Here is an 18,882-nt window from a genome sequence, read left to right on the forward strand (position 1 = left end):
TTCCTTATCTACAACTGAGCCGCACCAATATAACGTAAATGGCGATACTACTGAAATTAATTTACAAAGCTAGCACTTAACCAAACTCCAATAGCACACAATGTCAATGGGAGGGGGAGAGCCAACAAAGATCTTATAAAAAGCTATCAGTGAAGCATGTAAGCAAGGCCTTGCATCCAAGGCAATTTCCAGCTCTGGACTAGGTGTTGGCCTAGATGTCTATGGTTTCTTTATGCAACAATGGGCACCACTGCTCAACTACTAGTTGGGATTGCTTCCCCTCTGTGCCTCTCTCCGCTCCTGTTGGACAAAACTATTTTTCTGCTGTCAAGATACTGAAGCAATGACAAGTTCTTTTAGCTAACCACACCCTCAGACCTGCGATCTGCAGTTTCCAAGATTGGCTTCCTTGTCTGGACACTGAAGTCATATAGCAATCATTCATTGAAAACCAGTACCATTTATGTCTAGGATTTGCAAAGTTATTCAGATCTGCTTTCCACAGGTTTTGGGGAATTTCCCCCTCCCAAGCAATATAGAGCAGGAAAAGACAATGTAAGCAAACTAGGTTTAAGGGTTTGGGGATTTGAGGAGGAGAGGAGTCCCTTCTCTCAAGCTATAAACAGCAGTAGAGTAATGCTGCTTTTCCCTATGCAGCTCTCCACACAGCATAGGATGCTTTCTCTCATCAGCTCCCATCATCAGTTTTCCTCCAATCAAATGATCTCCCTGTTATCAAATGCAAAGCCTGTTTGCTGTCCTTTGATCTGTTTTTGTCAGCTACACAGCTCTAATGACTTCTCATTTCCTTTGGTTTCTGTCTTCTGATGTCTGCTTCTATAAAAAGCTATTCTCATCCGCTTGTTTTCTCTAGCTGGCTTCTCAAATGGCTTCAGATCTAATTTTTAACACTTCAGAGCATCCTCATTGTGTAAGTGGCTCATTATGTAGAAATGTATGTAAGTAAAAATTAAGGGCTTTTTGTCTACATAACTAGGGCTGGTTGTAACCATGTGAATGGAGAGAAGAGGATATGTAGAAGAGACTCTGTAGAGATGGTACTAACAACTAATCTCCACAAGCACATTCCTCTGCACCACACTCCCTCTATGGAGGCTAAGATTAGCACTCATACCTTATCACCAGGAGGTCTGGGATCAGAAAACAGCTCTGACTGGTTAGCATTTTCTTATCAAAGGAAGTGGGACCAGACCAAAAAAAAAAAAAGAATGAGGCATATATTTAGTGGGAATTCTTTTTTGGGTATGGATTGAACTAGATGTCCATTCAGAGTCTTTTCAACTCTAAAATTGTAATGACTGGCTATAAGGAATTAAGGATAACTCTGAAGTTGCCTACCTGAGCATATGAAAGGGGAAGCTTTAGACTTGTCTTTCATGAAGGCAGCATTATGGGTCACTAATCTAAACTCACTATCTGCAAATCTTGAGTAGAAACTGGAGGAAATATCAAAGATATTGTAGAGGGAATTCTGGTTCAAGTATGGATTGAATTAGATGACCTTTTAAATCCCTTTCTACTCTGAAACTGTGATGTATCTACCTAGGATGATTTAAAAGGAGTTTTACATAAAGACAGGAGGAGGGACAAAATGTGCTTTTAAGAACCTCCTAAGATTTGCTCCAGGTGCAAAAATGACCATGAAAGAATGGAAAGGAAAGATGAAAGACCTTATATTTCCAAGTCAATCTTGCCCACAGAGAGCTGTAGGTCACAAAAGAGAAGGCAAGAAGGATTGAGTGTGTACATAATCCAATCTGCAAAAGTCCCTCCTAACCCCAAGATGTTACAAGTTTCTCCCAGTTCCATTTCTTCCCATGAGGTGTCCTGCACAAGGCTTTCTCAGGAGATGGAACAAGGACACTATCAGTATTTTTCTATAAAATATCCTCTGTAGTATAAAAAAGCCCCCCACCCCACATCCCAACAAGGGCATCTATGATGTAGTTCAGTGTTGGTGCTGATGGGACCTGAAATAGATCTCAGAGTAAAAGAAGTTGAGATTCAGGCCCAGTCATGTAGAATTGGGATAGCCAGTTCAGGAGCAGAGGAAATGGATTGTGAGGTTGTGGATTTCTACCTGATCCTGGGTTTCTTTCAATAAATCTCTTATATCACCCACACTGCAAACCATAAGACCAAGTATTTTGCAACAACATTTTAATAAGACAAATTAGTCATACAATGTTACAAGTAGACTAAACCTTGCAAAAATTCGGATAATCTTTTCAAATGATTTAGGGTAATATTGTATAAATCAATCCTTCCTTAGTGGAACGGTCTCCTCTTTAATGCCATCTTTAGTAACAATGCAAATCTTAAGTGCATCTCCGGTGTATACATCTCTCTCAGCTGCAGAAATAAAGACATCCTTCACTAGCTGCATGGCCCTTTCCAAGGACAGAGGAACATGCTCCACATTCTGCATATTCTTAAAACCAACCTAATGAGGAAAAAGAAAACAACTAGGTGACTAATGTATGTTGTAATATTAGGAAAAAAGGGTTTTAAAAACATTTTTCCTAAAATCCTAATGTTTTTAGAAATATGATTTCTATCACATATGAAGAAAGGTAAATACATTTTAATAAACTTTCAAACATTTCTCCCTACTTCCAAAACAAAGTCCTTTCAAACACAGCTATAGAATTTCCCCAAAATGCTATAAGATACAGTGTGTGATTGTTAAGTGCTCACTGAATAAAAAAGCAAATAAAATTAAACCCAATTCACAAAGTAGCAAGAGATTTTGATTTCTCAAGTCTTCCAAATGAACTGAGAAAACTATATTACAAATATGGCATGAAATGAAAGTAAAGTACTTATTTTTGGACAGGATAAAAACCTGCATACAGTTTTATTACCTGATTGTCAAGCAGAGGCTGAAGCATAGCACTTGCTGATCCTCCAGCCTTGAAGGAGTCTCTTTGGTAAGATCCTACAGGATCAAAACTGTACACAGCTCCTTTTCCTTAAAAAAAAAAAAAAATTTTCACTGATTCTATACTAGAAAAGCATTAAAAACTGGAAGACAATTTGCTCTTAGGCTTAAATGTTGACTATCATTTGATTCAAATACTTAGGATATCTTGTTAGTAAAGATTATGATATTCTTAAATTACAGTTGGAATATCTAGAACTTTTAGAAAAATTCTAGTCATAATTGCATAATACATCTGAGAAAATCCCAAAGATTCTTTTTTAAAGAAGTATCAACAAGATAGACCAGAGTTTCTGGGCTATTTTTCTTCAGTGTCCTCTGTTACCAATTCCCTCCAAGTAAAGGCCAATTCAGGCAACGAGAAAATCTGCCCATTCACTTAGGTTTTGTGTTCAGGATTTCCAATTTTACTGGCTTTTTTTTTTTTTGTACGACTAGTTAACACCTACACACACACCATATAGGGGCTTTTTCTTGGAAAACTGCATACTGAATTGAATTAAGAATTCAAGAATTGAAGTAAGACTTTAAATAAGTTAATAATTTTTACATTGCAAAAAGAGGTTTTTTCCCCACATTCCAAATTCTGTTTGCTGTAACTCTTCATCCTTTTATTATTCTTGAAATTGGTTTGGATAATGCTAATCAATCTATGTATCTATCTATTTATTCTTCTCAAACTTCAAAAAGGCTTCCTTTTTTTAGAAATTGCTTCACTTGGAAAATACAATACCTGGATCTATCAGACTTCTACTGAGTATACTAGAGGAAATAAAACCCAACATTTTTTGTCTCAAATGCCAATTCCAATGTCTCCATTCCAGAATCCATAGAACAGTTATAAAGATTATAAATATTTGGGGAGCAAGAAATAAAGGCATTACTATAAAGGAATTACTCATTAGTTATGATAAACATACCAAAATGTATTCAATTAAACAAATATCGTTTCCTTCAAATGACTTGCTTTATTACCAATATGCTACTGGTGCCACTGATTATAAAGGAGAGATTAAAAGGAAAGAAACAAAGGACAAAACCAAACAATTTATGTCTGGATGGGGTAAAGAGAGAAAGAGCAAAGGAGTAGGATCAGATCACCTCAATCGTAGACTACTAGGCTTGATTCTATTCTCTTTCACCACTTCTTTTTCTTTGTAAAAGGAGGAGGGGCCAAAGAGAGGAAATGAGATAACAGGGTACACTGGAGGGGAAAACACATTTAACAATCTAAACTATCAATATGAAATGGGTAAAGTCACCTAAAAAACAAAGGAGAAATGAATTTGAAATGGATTTGAAAGCAGAATCCAATAATGATACTATGTCATTTACAAGAAACAGCTTTAAAACAATTCATGAAATGAAGATGAGAAGCTAGAAGACAATCTGCTATGCTTCAAGTGAAACCAAAAATCAGAACTCATAACCAAGATCTCAGTCAAAGCAACAGAAAAACAGACTCGGTCAAAAACTGCCATTGCTCAAGAAATTTTCTGGAATGCATCTTTTGGAAACACCTTCATTTAGAACCTGTAGTACCCTCTTCTTGAATATTCTCAATGGTGACACATCTGCATTCTTTGAGGGTAGACTTGATTATCAGCAACAGCCAAAAGTTATAAAAAATACAGAACTGAGAAATAGAAAGAACCTTACTTAGTAATCACCTTAGTTCATTTTTAGATGAGGAATTCAAAGCCCACAGGAGTACCTTCCACTAAGAAGCTGAGTTTAAATGAGACCACGTGGTCTAGAGCTGTATCCCCTAGTTCACATAGTGTTGAATATGCAATACATTCAACTTTTGGTATTTTTTTTTAAAACATAACTAAAAAAGTTTTAAGGCTGATTTTCATATCCAGGAAACTTCAGGATATTTCAAATACATTCATTTAGCCATTCAGAGGTTTACAAGGCACTTTCCTCCCAATATCTTGTAAGTAGTGCAAACATTATGCCCATTTTAAAGATGAGGAAATCAAAATTCAGCCAAGCGAAGAGACCTGCTCGAGACCACATACTTGGTAAACATCCAGCCTGATATTCAAAAGTCTCCCAAATACACAGTTGGACTCCAAGATCCCTTATACCAACAATGACTTGAAAAATTCCAAAGTGTTTTGAGGTCAGTGGCAGTAATACTGAAATAAGAGTATAGCATGCCAAGAGGACTATATGGAAAGACAACATTCAGTTAGATAGGAAAATTCCGAGACGATTACTTAAAATATTTCATTATTTTACAGTCTTATGTACAGTAGCTATTTCTACCATTCTCTAACTATATAATTCTAGCCAACTTATTTATTAACCTTTCAGAACTTGCTTTCTGAGATCGGAGATCAAAATGCTTTCTATCTAATTTACTGTATAACAAGAGATTGAGAATAATAATACTGCCATTCATTTTTACTAACATACAGCTGAAGAAATGAGAAAAGCCATTCAGTCTCACTTATTCTCTAGAAAGAAATTCTAACCTTCTTCATCAAGTCCACCAATGATGTTATAAACATAGTAAGGAAAGAAACGTCTTGAATAGAGGATTGTAGACAACATCGCTGCAATTGCTCCTGTGGTCATGGCCTTATTATTGGAATGCTTATACATCTGCAATTATTTATGAAAACAAAAATAAACGTTATTATACAGGATAATTCTGACAGACAGGCAAGTTTACTATTATTAGGTAAAATAACATGATTAAGAGAATTATCACATGCTATCATTAAGGCTACCAGACCTCTTTTATAAAAACATTTTAAAAATGCTAAATTTCCAGTGTCTTAGAGTAGAACAGTCCAGTTGTGCATGCCTATATTTCCTAAGACAGACAGACAGACAGACACAGACACACACACACACAGACACACACACACAGACACACACACACACACACATACACACTCTTTTTTTATATTTTATAGGCCACAAAGTTCCACTTTAGCATATCAGCAGACAAGAACTCGTACAGCATTAGATAACCTAGAATATCACAAATCTAGGGCCATGGTACTCTGCTATAAGACCATTTCTAGCTCACAGTCACAGCCATTTGAAGGAATGGGAAATGGAGGTTCACAAGGCACTCCTCTAATATTGATAAATCTAGAACAGTCCATAGTAACAGCCTTGGCACTTAGACTGTTCCCTTGGAAAATAGAACTACACAAAATACACTCATTACATTGATTCCCAGTTCTTGTTTTGTAACGCTCCAGGGTTACTGTTTATTGTCTGAAGGGGTGTCAAAATTCTCCAGAATATTCCAAAACTGACTTTAGCTCAACTTAACCTATTTTAAAAATATGCTTAATATCTATTTTTAAACAGATGTGAATTGATGAAAAAAATCAAACAACAATAGTGTCACAGCTACCAAAAATTCGGGATTCACTATTAAAATACACAGATTAATTAAAATACTTTTTCAAGATACACAGGCTTTGAACTGAAAAATCCTTTCCACAACTTTTCATTTCAAAAACATGTCTTACAACTTATAAAATCAGTAAGTACTCTCACAACTATGATGGACAGAATTCTGGCAACATGTAGATGAGTAAGAGGTAGTATCTAAACTCAACTTCCCTCAAGCATTATAAAAATGGCAAAAAAAAAAAAAAGCACCAAAATTGAGCACAAAACAACAAACAACAAAGAGGGAATAGGAAACTGTGGCTCAAAAGATAAACCTTACCAAAAAAATGTTTTTTAAAAAATAAAACTCCCAAAAAAGACTCTAAAATGAATAAATACAATGGAGAAAAAGAAAACAATTAAAAAACCCCTGCTGAGAAGAAAAATTCTGTATCAATAACTATAAAAATGAAAAAATAAACATTTCTTAAGTGCTTTTACTATATGCGAAGCACTGTAATTGCTTTTAAGTTATTAGACCCTCCTCCCCCAAAAAATGATCACAAAACAGGAGCAAAAAGCTCCATGTTTCAGAGGAATAGTAAAACAAATTTTTGAAGGTCAGAAATGAAAATTACCAAACAAATCAAAAACAAAAATAAAACAGCAAATAACTTGAAACTACAAAGAATCATTTAAAAATATTACTCTCTGAAAAAGAGAATGGCAGATCTGGACTTCAAAAACGAAGAGGGGGGAAAAATCTAATAGCTATGACTACTTAAAATTGTGATAGCAAATGTCAAGTGTCATATAAAACCACAGAAAGCAAAATGAAGCTAAATGTGCACACTAAATGTATAAGTATTAATCTAGTTTTGCTGAACTGCTCTTTTTTTCTCTTTTCTATTCTTCATTTCACAACAAAGTTCAATCTCTGGGCAGGGGAGGCAATTGTTATATAACAGGAAATAAAGTAATTAAAAGATAGCTATAAAACTTAAAAAAACTGTAAAGTAACATTCTGCCTCTACCCTCAAGCAAAACAAAGGTTTTAAATAGTAATAAGCATCTACACTATCAGTAGCCCTTTTTTAAATTATACTAAACTTGTAGCTTCTTAAAAAATAATAAATTGCCAAAAGCTGAGTCTATGTATCTATACGTTGTCTTAAGTAGCCAAAAGATGGCACTTTAATATTGTTTTGAGTATTTGTACTACAAAGCAAAACACAAAATTTGTTATACAGTTTGTATAACAAATACCAAAAGATTACATCAAATTCTTTTCTTACAGTTGAATTTTGTTGCCCCAAATATTACTTGAAACAAGACTAATACACTAGAGTGGTAGGAGATAATTCTGGATAACAATGGCCAGAATCAACTCTGGGCAAAACTACCAAGAAAAGTAAAAAAAGTGAAAAAGAACCAAAACTACCAAGTAAATTTAACCTCTTTTCTTCCTCTTCACAATGCCAAAACCCTGAAAATCATTCTTGTTCTTAGCTTTTATCTAATTCTTGCTAATATTCTAACTTATAACTAAACTGTTAGCTGATAATAGGATTAAGCTGTGACCCTCTTCAGAATGGTTCCTAGTCTACTCCCTTCCAAAAACACAAGGCTTGGGCAAGCATTCTTCTCCAGGATACACAACTAAGCTCCTATGTCCTAGCTGCCTCATATAGCAAAAGATTTTTTGGTAGAGGGAGGCCTGTTTTCTAGAGGAAACTACCAATTTCTCCCTCAAAAAAAAAAAAAAACACAGCGTCTACCATGCCCTCTATACCCTCTCAGCATGCTATTTCTTAAAGATTACTGACTCCACTTATTTAGTATAAAGATGTCTGCTAACAGTATTTCTTGTAATATTTGTGCTGTAGTCCAAACTGCTTTAGTAACACTGCCTACAATACATTTATCACAGCGTGACATCAGTGGTGAAAGGGATGTGAGGTCTCTACAGTTTCACCTAATCTAGTGTTCAAAGAGTAACAGTCTGTCAAACTGTCAGGCTAACAGAGCCTGATGAATCAGTGAGACTGTATCAAGCATATCTACCTTTAATCTTGCTTCAATAATTTTAGTAAGTGTAAGGCAGTCTCCATGAAAACCACTGCATCCAATGACTGTTTTGTCTGTTCTGTAAAATACAAATTCAAAAATAGTATTATTTGTACTGCAGGGAAGGAGGGAAAGACAGAGGGATTAAAGGAAAAGGTTAAGAAAGAAGTGAATGAGGGAGAAAGCAAGAATTCAGAAGAGGAAGGGAAGATATGAAAAACTAAAAGTGGGAAAGAAGAGGTAGCCTACAGAGAAATGTCCTTTTTAAAATGTAAATATCTACAGGAAGATCAGGGGTTCTCATTCACACCCTAGTAACAGGTTAATCAGATTATTTTCTTCAATTCAATTCAATAAATAAGTATTTATTAAGCCAGGAACCATAGCAGACCATGGGGATATAAGACAAAAAAAATCCCTGCCATCAAGAAGCTTATTACATTCCAGTAGGAGAAAAAAACTATACAAGAATAAATACAAATGGTATAATACAATTAAACATAAATTAATTGGTGAAGGAGGAACATGCCCAATGTGGGAATCAGTAACAACTTCTTGTAAGAGGTGGTATTTGAGGTAATCCTTGAAAGGTGCTATGGATTTCAAAAGGCAGAGCTAAAAAAGAGAATATTCCAGGTATGGTGGACAACCTGTGCCAAGGCACAGAATGTTGTATGGAGAACATCAAGTAGACCAGTTGGCAAAATCATAGAATGACTGAAGGAAGTAACATATAAATTAGCCTAGAAAGATGGATTAGAACCCAAACTATAGAGTGCTTTAAATGGTGAACAGTAGAGCGGGTATACTACACTGACAGTAATAGGAAGCTACTAGATATAACATGGCTGTCAGATTTGTGCCTAAGATCTATTGACAGCTGAAGAAATAATGGGAACTTTTCTCTAGTTCTAAGTAGAAGGTAATTTTAGAACATGAGGTGCTTTAAGAGAAGCATAAATCAAGGCAAAGTGCCAAACTGGGGTCCTAGGTTAACACATGAGAACTAGATGACTAGAAATAGGACACCAAGAGGTAACAAAGGTGTACAAAGAAGATGTAAGAAGGGTAGCAAATGCCAAGTTGCCATTGTTGCAAAGAAAAGAGAAAAGTCTCTTCTTATTCTACACCTCTATCCTCTCACACTGAATGTTTCCTTCTCTGAGGAATAAAAATGCAAGCTCATGCTATTTCGGTAACATTAATTAAATAGGTTTATATGCTCTAGGTTAGGAATCTATCATTTAAAATAGTTTCTATGGGAAGATAGGGTTGCATATACCTCACAGGTAAGTTGTTGGGAGGAAAGTATTTTTAAAACTACATAAAGGTTAGTCATTATTATTAAGAGACTTTTAAAGACATTTTTAGAACACATAAATTTGAAATCGTCTCCATTTTGCATATTATTAATTCATACTGATGTATACACGCTGTGTATCTCCTCAGAAATTTACTTACAGTTTATAACATTTGGGGCTATCCCGAGTGTGAATTGAAAAACCTTCACTTAGTCGGGTGTCCGAGGCAACAATGGAAAAATCTTCTCCAGCAATAGCCAAGACAGTTCTAGAAAAAAATGAGAGAAGGTAAATCAATTAGGTTTCCCCAAGGCTCTATCTTTTAGTCACCTTTTTCCCCCTCTGATGTTCAATTATTAACTCTATACAGACAATTCCCAAAAATATACTTGGAAATCCTCTAAGTCTCTGGCCCAAATTGCCAACTATCTACCAAACTCCTTTACATGGATATCCCAAAAGCATCTCAAGCTCAGAAAAAAAACAAAATTTACTGCAGACTTAGGATATACATAAATCCGCCTTTCTTCCAAACTCCCCTATTTCTCAGTCTCTACACCAAGGCTCAAAATCTTGGGAGTCATCTTTAACTGTCCCTTCTCCCTTCTTTACTACTGTATACCAGATGGGAAATAATTGCAATGGTCCAGTTGTAAGGGCCTACACTCAAAGGGTCAGGGTCTCATATTGAATCCTGGGCCATCTCCAGTCATCCTGATGAATATCAGGCCACTGCACCCAGATAGCACAGGAGAAGAAAGTGAGGTTGGTGACCCTGCACAGCCCTCCCTCACTCAAATCAAAGTCAACTGCAAGTCACGTCATCATCTTGATGTCATGGTCCTCTTTGAGAACAAAGGACAAAACGCAACAACTACTAAGAGATTAGAAAGTGGGGAGACAAAAGGAATGAAGGTATGGCCAAGTAAAAAAGAAAAAGGTCTCCATGAGTGACTCCAGGTTAAAGAAGAGTGAGGAATAGAAAAGGGAGGTAGTAGGGGAAGAGTTCTGAAGACAAAATTAGTTTTAAGTATGTTGAATTTGGAATACTGAGGTGACAGCAGGACATCCATGTGATGTCCAACAATCGGTGCGAGATAAAAAACTTGCTATGTTCAAAAAAGAGGTCAGGGCTGAAGGCGTGGATTTAAAATTGTATAGGTAAAAGACTGTGTAAAGGTACTAAATAAAGCCATGAGACATGAGCATTAAAAGGAAGATGACAGATAAAGTAGCAAAGATGGCAAATGAGATGGGACCTTGTGAGATCAAATCAATGAATGATTTAGAAAGGTTTCTGTTTGAAAGTGTGCACAGGACTACACAGTTGAAAAGGAAAGTAATCACAATACTAGACCTAATCTGTGTGAATTGTAGATGAAAGATTAGTCAATTTCCAAGATTCTCTAGCACAAGTGCCAACAAAAGCAAAGGCAACATTTAAGGAGAAAATACACTGATGGAGTACTTGGAAAATCCCAATAAATATATCCCTAAAAACAATATTATCTTGCGTGGCATTAGAAGGGGCAGGCTTGAAAGCCTCTGTCAAAAAACCTGCCAGTTATCTATTGTCTTATTTATAACCAAAAAGACATCCCTTATAATGAGCTACTTTATGTATCTAAGTTTACAATATTTAAGCAGGCTTCAACTGGAGAACATTGATCATAAATGGCCATTTAAAACTTTTGTTCAATAGTCGTAATTTATGAAATTATATAAATGAGATAGGTTTCTGCACAAATTAATAAATTTATTTTCTGCTTTTAGTCATTTTGGTTGGAATTGTCACACTTTTAAAAAAAAGGATTTATTCTAGTGTCAAATGGCCAATACATTAAATAACGGGAAAAGTCTACTTATTAAGACTTGTGCATCTTGCACGGAGGAGGGGAATGCGGGCAGATTGCCTCTGGGGCACAAAGTCCTATTTGTTCATATTTATCTATCACTATTCAAAAGCAATGGCTAAACCAAGTCTATAATTAAGACAAAAATAAATCTTATGATCCTTAATTTCCAGAAGCAGCTGATAGAACATTGGGCCTGGGGTAAGGAAGACCTGAGTTTCAATCCATTTTCAGGTACTTACTAGTTGCGTGGTGCTAGGCATGTCATTTAACATCTGTTTTTCTGCAGTTTTCTCAACTCTAAAATGGGGATAATATCTCATAGAGTTTCCGCGAGGAGCAAATAAAATATTTGTAAAAGATACTTAGCACAGTGCCTGACATGTAATCAAACACTTATTCCTTTCCCTCTCTACTTTTCTGTATAGGAAGGAATCTAATTATAACACTCTTCCATGAAAGTGTGTTTGTCCTTCCTTGCCAAAGAAGACCATGCCATCAGAGAAATAATGACATGACTTGCACTTGACTTCGTTTTGAGTGAGGAAGGGCAGTGCAGGTCACCAGCCTCACTTCTGCTCCACAGCAATATGGGCCCAATAACCAGATATTCATCAAGACGACTGGAGATGATCTAGGATGAGGCAATTGGGGTTAAGTGACTTGCCCAAGGTCACACAGCTAGTGAGTGTCAAGTGTCTGAGGTGAGATTTGAACTCAGGTCCTCCTGACTCCTGCACTGGTGCTCTATCCATGAAAGTAACCTATCAGTGAAAGGCAACAAGCATTTATTAAGGAGTTATTATCTGCCAAGCATTATGCTTTGTTTCATTGTATAATAATTCTAAATAAAGTCTATCTAACCCTTACTCCCTTTTACAGTGTAGAAAACCTTTGGTCAAATGCCCAAATATCAAGAACAATAGAGACACAGGCCTAAAGTTCAGTCACAGAGTTGGATTTTGAGTTTGTAAACATCTGAGTCATACTAAAGAGTACCTCAGAATTGATCACAATATAAGGCTCAAAGTTACTTTGCAGAGTAAGCAAAGTGTAGTGCTGTTACCAAGTCAGTTGGAGAGTTAAGGTATTTAGAGATGTGTTGTTGCACAAGTTTGTATAATGTTATCATAAGGCTTAATTCAACACTCATGAACTTAATAAAGAGAACACAGAATGAGTAGAAAGGATCAATAATTGAGCTGAAGGGTAGGGGGTATTCCCAAACTTAGGGAACAGAAACAAAGCAGAGACAGAATAGCCCAAAAAGCAGAAAGGATAACTGAATAGAATAATGCCACTGAGACCAAGGGTAGAGTTTTAAAGAAAAGATGACTAGCAGTATATCCAATGTAACAGTGGCATGAAGGAGAAGAAGGCTGAAAAAATATCATTGGATTTGACAATTAAGTGATCATTAATAGCCTTCAAGAGCAGTAGTTATGAAAATCAAATGGCAAAGTGTTAATATATCAGACCTTAAGAAATACACTGGAATCCTTTTATAATGCTGATATTAGGGGGCAGGTTTATCAGTCACCATAAAGAATATCTAGAAACAGAGGTGTTTAATGCAGCGGTTCTCAAAAGAGTGATCCAACAACCCCTGTAGGATTACCCAAGACACTTTCAGCGAATCTGCCAGCCCAAAACCACTTTCTTTAGACAAGAGGTGGGGGGGAGGGGGGAAGGAGGGAGTGGGTGGGTGTGTTTGTGTGCATGTAAATAAAACACATAAATAAAAGTTGGGAGGAAAGGGAGAGGAAGAGGAGGCAGTTTCCACAATTAAGACCATAAAGGAATCCTGACACCAAAAACTTTGAGAACTGTCAGCCTACTGGATAGAATGTGCTACACTTGGAGTCTCAAAGACCTTGGGTTCAAATTTCACCTCTGACACTTATTACCTCTGTGACCATGGACAAGTGATTAACCTCTTTCAGTCTTGTTTTCTGCATCTGTAAAATGACAGAGTTGAACTACACGGTATCTAACATTCCTTCTGATTTTAAATCTATAATCCTATGACCCTTTTATATCTCATTTGAAACATACAATTATTCAGGGAAGACAATCTGACCTCTAATATAAATAAGTCTGGTTTTTGGTATTGGATTCAAATATATTTGATATTTAGTATTGGATTCTACTGTACCATGTTGCTACCAAAAAAAAATGAACTGCAGTTATGAAAAGGACAAAAAATATACACAAGAAAAACTTAACAATATTTTCAAAATCCTAACGACCTAATTACACTCATTTTTTCTGACTGAAAAAATATATATCTGATGACATACAAAATGAGAAAAATATACACACAGAAACTTGTCGGGATGAAAAGCTTAGCCACTGCTTTGATTTATGTTTTATATTAACTGTACAAGCCCTAAATAGAATATCACAGTTATAGTGGCAATAGTGCTGAGTCAGAGAACCTTCCTTCATATTTGGACTCCCTTTTTATTAGACATGTGACCATAGTAATCCTTAGCATCTCTGCTCAGTTCCTGTATCTACAACATGGCAATAGATCCTTGTAAGACTTCACATCAACCCTATGTAAGTTATAAATATATGAGTGCATGTAGACACATAACATTTACTGGAGCTTGAAGCTTCCAATTGGATTTAAAGAGATTGTATTTAAGGGCAATATAATGAGTGCTATAATTAGCAGCCTTAAAGAAAGAGGGACTCTTCACTTGTGACTTCATTGGTATAGGAAGTCTCGGATGAAGAAACTCCCTCCACCAACTGGAACGTATGGTCTTAAAAATCCCCTAAAGCACTGGCTAAGTGACTTGCCCAGGGCCACCCAGCTGATAGGTGTCAGAGGCCTGAAGCCCTTCCTCTACACCAGGCCACCGTGCAATACGCACCACAATAACGAAGCGGTCCTTTCCAGTTCTGAAATTCTATCGTTCTTGCAATTCTTTTAAAAGCGCTGACACCAACCTTGCCATACAATCTCACTCCATCCTTTTCCCGTTAAAAGTAGCACGTGTAAAATCTGTTATAAAACACGCTAACCCATTTGAAGCATCACAGACCCTTCTGATGAGGATACGAGATTGCATGCATGGGGGTCTGGAGAGGGGCTCCCCCAATGCACAGCTGCAGACGCTCAGAGTGGGGGATGGGGCGGGGATGGACAGAGCGTCAAAGCTAGAATCCAGGGATCCTGACTTCCCAGCCAGCTTACAGACTACGGCCAAGTACACGCGCAAGCTGCTTCTTTAGGGGGAGCAGGGGCAGACGGCGCCACAGACAAAGCCTGGCACGACCTTCTGCAAATGAACGCAGGCCAGTGGGCCGACTGGCACAGAGGGAAGCTGAAGGCAGGCCTGAAGTCCCCGGGGAAGGGGATCGGGCTCAGGATCCGGGCGCCGGAGCGAATCGAAAGTGAAAGCGACGCCGGGTCCGCAGCCCGGCCTCCACTGAGGAATGCGGCGGTGCCAGGAGGCCCAGCGAGCCCTTACCCCCCGTTGAAGGCGTAGGGCGAGAAGCGGCGCTGCACGGGGCCCGCGCTGCTATGAGGCTCCAGCTCCCGCTCCGTCCCGAGCCCCGGGTACGCAGCGGCGAAGGGGGCAGCAGACAACATCCCGCAGCGGTGGCGGCGGCGGCGGCAGGAACGGTCCTCTGGCTGCTGTCTCACCGAGAGATGGCTGCCACGCCGGAAATTAAGTTACTTCCGGATCCCGCCCCCGCCCGGCTCCGCTTCCGGCAAAGCCGCTCTAGCTCCTCTACACTCTATGGTCCGCTCCTGCGGGCACGTCGCCCCCTGCGGTTCGGAAGCGCTGTCTGGGGCTCCTTGCTGTGTGTGTGGGGGGGGGGGGGGGGACGTGAGAGGGAGGGGTTCAGGGAGGATCTCCCTTCGGAGCTAGAGAAGACTCACCGCCAGTGTCCTGGGCTCGAAGCAGGTGTTTGGCCTTACCTGTTCTGGGAAGCTTTACTAGCTCAAACCATGTAAAAATACAGAACCGACCTCTGAGTCCTGCGTTCAAGTGCTGCCCTTAACAAGCACAAGCCCAGAGGCCTCCGCTGAAGAGCTGTCCTTGGAGAAAGGGAGTCCCGGGTTCAAGGTTCAGCCCTGGCACCTACTGACCTCTCCTGACGCTGGCTCTGGGAGCTCCCGGAGGAGCAAGCTCCCTCTACCGACGCAATCGCACCTTCTCACCTGTCTCCGGTGTTGGAGAGTTACCCAGACGATGGAGAGGTTCCCTCCCACCCCCCATTCTTGGATGAAGATGTGAGGTCCAGAGTGCCTTGCCCAGGGTCTGACTGGTAAGGAAGGGCAAAATTCGAACCCAGGCCCTCTGCCTCCAGATCCAGCTCGGAGCCTGCTGTTAAACTACAGCTTTCAAAACTCAAAAGTTTATAGAAGTGAATGTTGAAGACTAAAAACAAATAAATAAATTTTAAAAATAGATAAAGTACCAGCTTTCATCAGGAGCCAGCACTAAGGGTTGGTCTGTTTCACTCAACCCAACAATGGAATGGCCTGGCAGCCAAGACATTGTATTCTGCGAGTAAAGTGCACTTGGTGGGGAAAATGTTTAATAACTCTTCAGCGACTGAGCTGGTCCGGAACAGTGTACTTTTGGTTTTGGAGGGGTTTGTGCTTTTATTTCTCCGATATCTTCTTCATAAAAATATTCTTTTGTAAAAGCTAAAATAAATAAAGTACCAGCTTTGCCCTTGGATTGATTTGCTTAATTCCTCCCAGACTCAATTTTCTCCTCCATGAAACTGGGGAGGGTGAGAAGAGATGATCTTTGGGGTCCCTTCCAGTTCTAAAAAAGTTTGTGAAAATTACCATATTGGTACAAAATCATAAAGACCAACCTTGCTTCAAAAAGAACATATAAAAAGGCATTTCCTTGCCCCCTCCCCCCCCCCACACACATTCCTTTGCATTGGGGTAACTGATCAGTGAAGAATATTACATAAAATATCTGATTTTTTTATGTCAATTTTGCTGAATTTTTTTCTTTTCCTCTTTTAAAAAAGTGGTTATAAGGGGTAACTGGGGAGGGTGAGAAGCTGGACATTGTATAAAGAGATGAGAAGCAAGCAGCAGCAGTGTGGCTCAGATCCCAGGAGGAGAAAGGGGTCTCAGTTCTAGCTTCTAGCCCACCCTGAAACTTGCAGAGTAATAACCAAGGCAGGAATTCCAGAGCTAAGGCCAGCCTACAATTCTGTTACTCTCAACCAGCAGCATTTCTCAGATGGCTGATAATAGCTGAGTCCAGCAGTAATCTACTACTACCCACACCAGGAAGTTTCAGAGGTCAGACTAAGCAGGCAGCTATCAGACTTTGCACTGAATCAGACAATTTTAGGAGTATTGAAAACTCCAAGCCTGAGTTGTTCCTGAGATTATGAAGTAACACAACATTTCAATATGCCAAGAAAGTAGCAGTAGAAGCAGCTCAGATATTCCCTCCAAAAGTGTACAGATCTTGGCCCTAAAATTAAGTCTAAAGTCAGAAAGGAAGCTTGAAAAATAAACAAACAAAAATCCCATCATGAAGAGTTTTTATGGTGATAGGGATGCTGAAGACAAACTCAGAAGAAAATTACCTCAAAACAACTACAAAGAAAAATGCAGCATAGGCCAAAAAAAAATTTAACCAGAATTCCTGGAATAGATGAAGCATACAATGACAACAACATGGTAAAGACACACAGCTTTGAAAGAATTAAGGACGCTAATCAGTGTGATGACCAACTACAATTCCAGAGTACTAACAATTACGTATGCTCCTCACTTTCTGATAGAGAGATGAAGGGCTCAGAGTGCAGAATAAAACAAAGGTTTTTTGGATGTGGCCCATACAGCTATGTGTTTTGTTTGACTTTACATGTTTGTACCATGTAACAACTTGTTTGTAACAGCTTTCTTCCTTTCATCCTCAAAGAAGGAGAGAAGATGGAATTTTACTTGTTGAAAAAAAAGGAAATATAATTTTTTAAAAGCAATGTTCAATAGGCTATTGGCAATGCAAGATCAGAGATCAGGGCAATGAATGGCACTAGATATATAGGTCTGCAAGTCATCTGCATAGAAACTTGGTAATTTCACCAGTTCCCAAGGATTTAAACATCATCTCTCATAGAATATTTGAGTGTTTTATTATTTATGTCTAACTCTGAGTCCTTTGTGTATATTCAGTTTCTATTAAGGACATACAAAAACCGTTCCACATTTGATAACCAAGAGACGACCCTAAACATGATCCAAGTCTTAGCTTTGCTGGAAATTTCTAAATGGGAGCAAACCAATAGAGAAATCTGACTTGATCTGAGGTCAGCCCTCCTACCTTGATGAATCTAGTCAATTTAAACTGACTCCCATGTTGAGGGGAGGGAGAGATCTGAGTAAAGGATACAAAATATAAAAGAGTTTATCAATAAATACTTGGGGCTAGGGAAATTTGAATTAGAGCTATCCCATGAACAGTCCTCAGAACTGCCCTTCTTTCTGATTGACCAAGTTGTTGGACAGCAGTTTCAGTTGTGTCTGACCCTTTATGACCCTGTTTGGGTTTTTTGGTAAATGATTTGCCATTTCCTTCTCCAGCTCATTTTACAAATGAGGAAACTGAGGCAAACCAGGTTAAGTGACTTGTCCAGAGTCACACAGTTAGTATCTGAGGCTAGATTTGAAATTAGGTTTCCATGACTCTAGGCCTGGTGCCCTGTCATCTGAACCATCTAGCTGCCCTCTAGTTGACCAGAGTGGGGAACTTTGGGGTCTACTTCTGGTCATGGAGTAACTTGGCACTGAAATAACTAGGTATTCTGGATGACCTTGGAAGGGTTTCTTAGTTCTCTCCATGCCACCATGACAGAAGTAGGGGGTGAGATACCATATTAGTTAAAAGAAGAAACAGCTTCAGTGTCTTTGCTTCAACTCTTCCATTGGACAAGTAATAAGCTATCTCTAGATTCTTCATGAAGATGGTGGAGGAATAGGTTATGTTCTTTCTTCCCAATCCACCAACACTGCCACGTGAGCGTTTGACCGGGTCCCTGGCAGCCTTTTTCAAAGTGACCAAACGTTAACTTTGAGGTGGATGTGTCTAAGCTTGCCTACGATCATGTGAGTTTAGGAAGCCTTTAGCTTCTTTGCACGTAAAACTGGAACTGGCTGGCGGTCTCAGGGTAGAAAACTCTGGGGATCTTGGATAAGCTGACTACCAACAAAAGGCCCGGGCCAAGCCCATCTCTTTTGCCCCCAGATACCTACAGAGAACTGTTTTGTTGCTTATTCTATGAAAAGAAGTGGGGTGGAGCAGTGATTTCTTAATTTTATTTGTATAAAACCTGA

At 38.6% G+C, this 18,882-nt stretch overlaps 1 protein-coding gene across 1 annotated transcript; it reads right to left on the reverse strand.

The window, feature by feature from the left end:
* Positions 1-2,164: 2,164 nt before the first annotated feature.
* Positions 2,165-15,339, reverse strand: PSMB1 (proteasome 20S subunit beta 1). The gene is made up of 6 exons (XM_072643957.1): positions 15,029-15,339; positions 9,854-9,961; positions 8,390-8,471; positions 5,446-5,575; positions 2,886-2,992; positions 2,165-2,464 (listed from the first exon to the last, which is right to left on the reverse strand). The coding sequence occupies exons 1-6, from the start codon at positions 15,148-15,150 to the stop codon at positions 2,279-2,281; spliced, it is 735 nt and encodes a 244-aa protein (XP_072500058.1). The 5' UTR covers positions 15,151-15,339; the 3' UTR covers positions 2,165-2,278.
* Between the last annotated feature and the right edge of the window lie 3,543 nt (positions 15,340-18,882).

The sequence above is a fragment of the Notamacropus eugenii genome, chromosome 2 (assembly GCF_028372415.1).
Source record: "Notamacropus eugenii isolate mMacEug1 chromosome 2, mMacEug1.pri_v2, whole genome shotgun sequence".
Lineage (NCBI taxonomy): Eukaryota > Metazoa > Chordata > Mammalia > Diprotodontia > Macropodidae > Notamacropus > Notamacropus eugenii.

Excerpts from the sequence above, each read along its gene's own strand:
- PSMB1 (XM_072643957.1), bottom strand. The coding sequence starts at position 15,150 with ATGTTGTCTGCTGCCCCCTTCGCCGCTGCGTACCCGGGGCTCGGGACG. Across the intron at positions 8,472-9,853 it reads AGCCCCAAATGTTATAAACT|AACAGACAAAACAGTCATTG; the intron begins GTAAGTAAATTT and ends TGTATTTTACAG. Across the intron at positions 5,576-8,389 it reads TTATTGAAGCAAGATTAAAG|ATGTATAAGCATTCCAATAA; the intron begins GTAGATATGCTT and ends AAATAATTGCAG.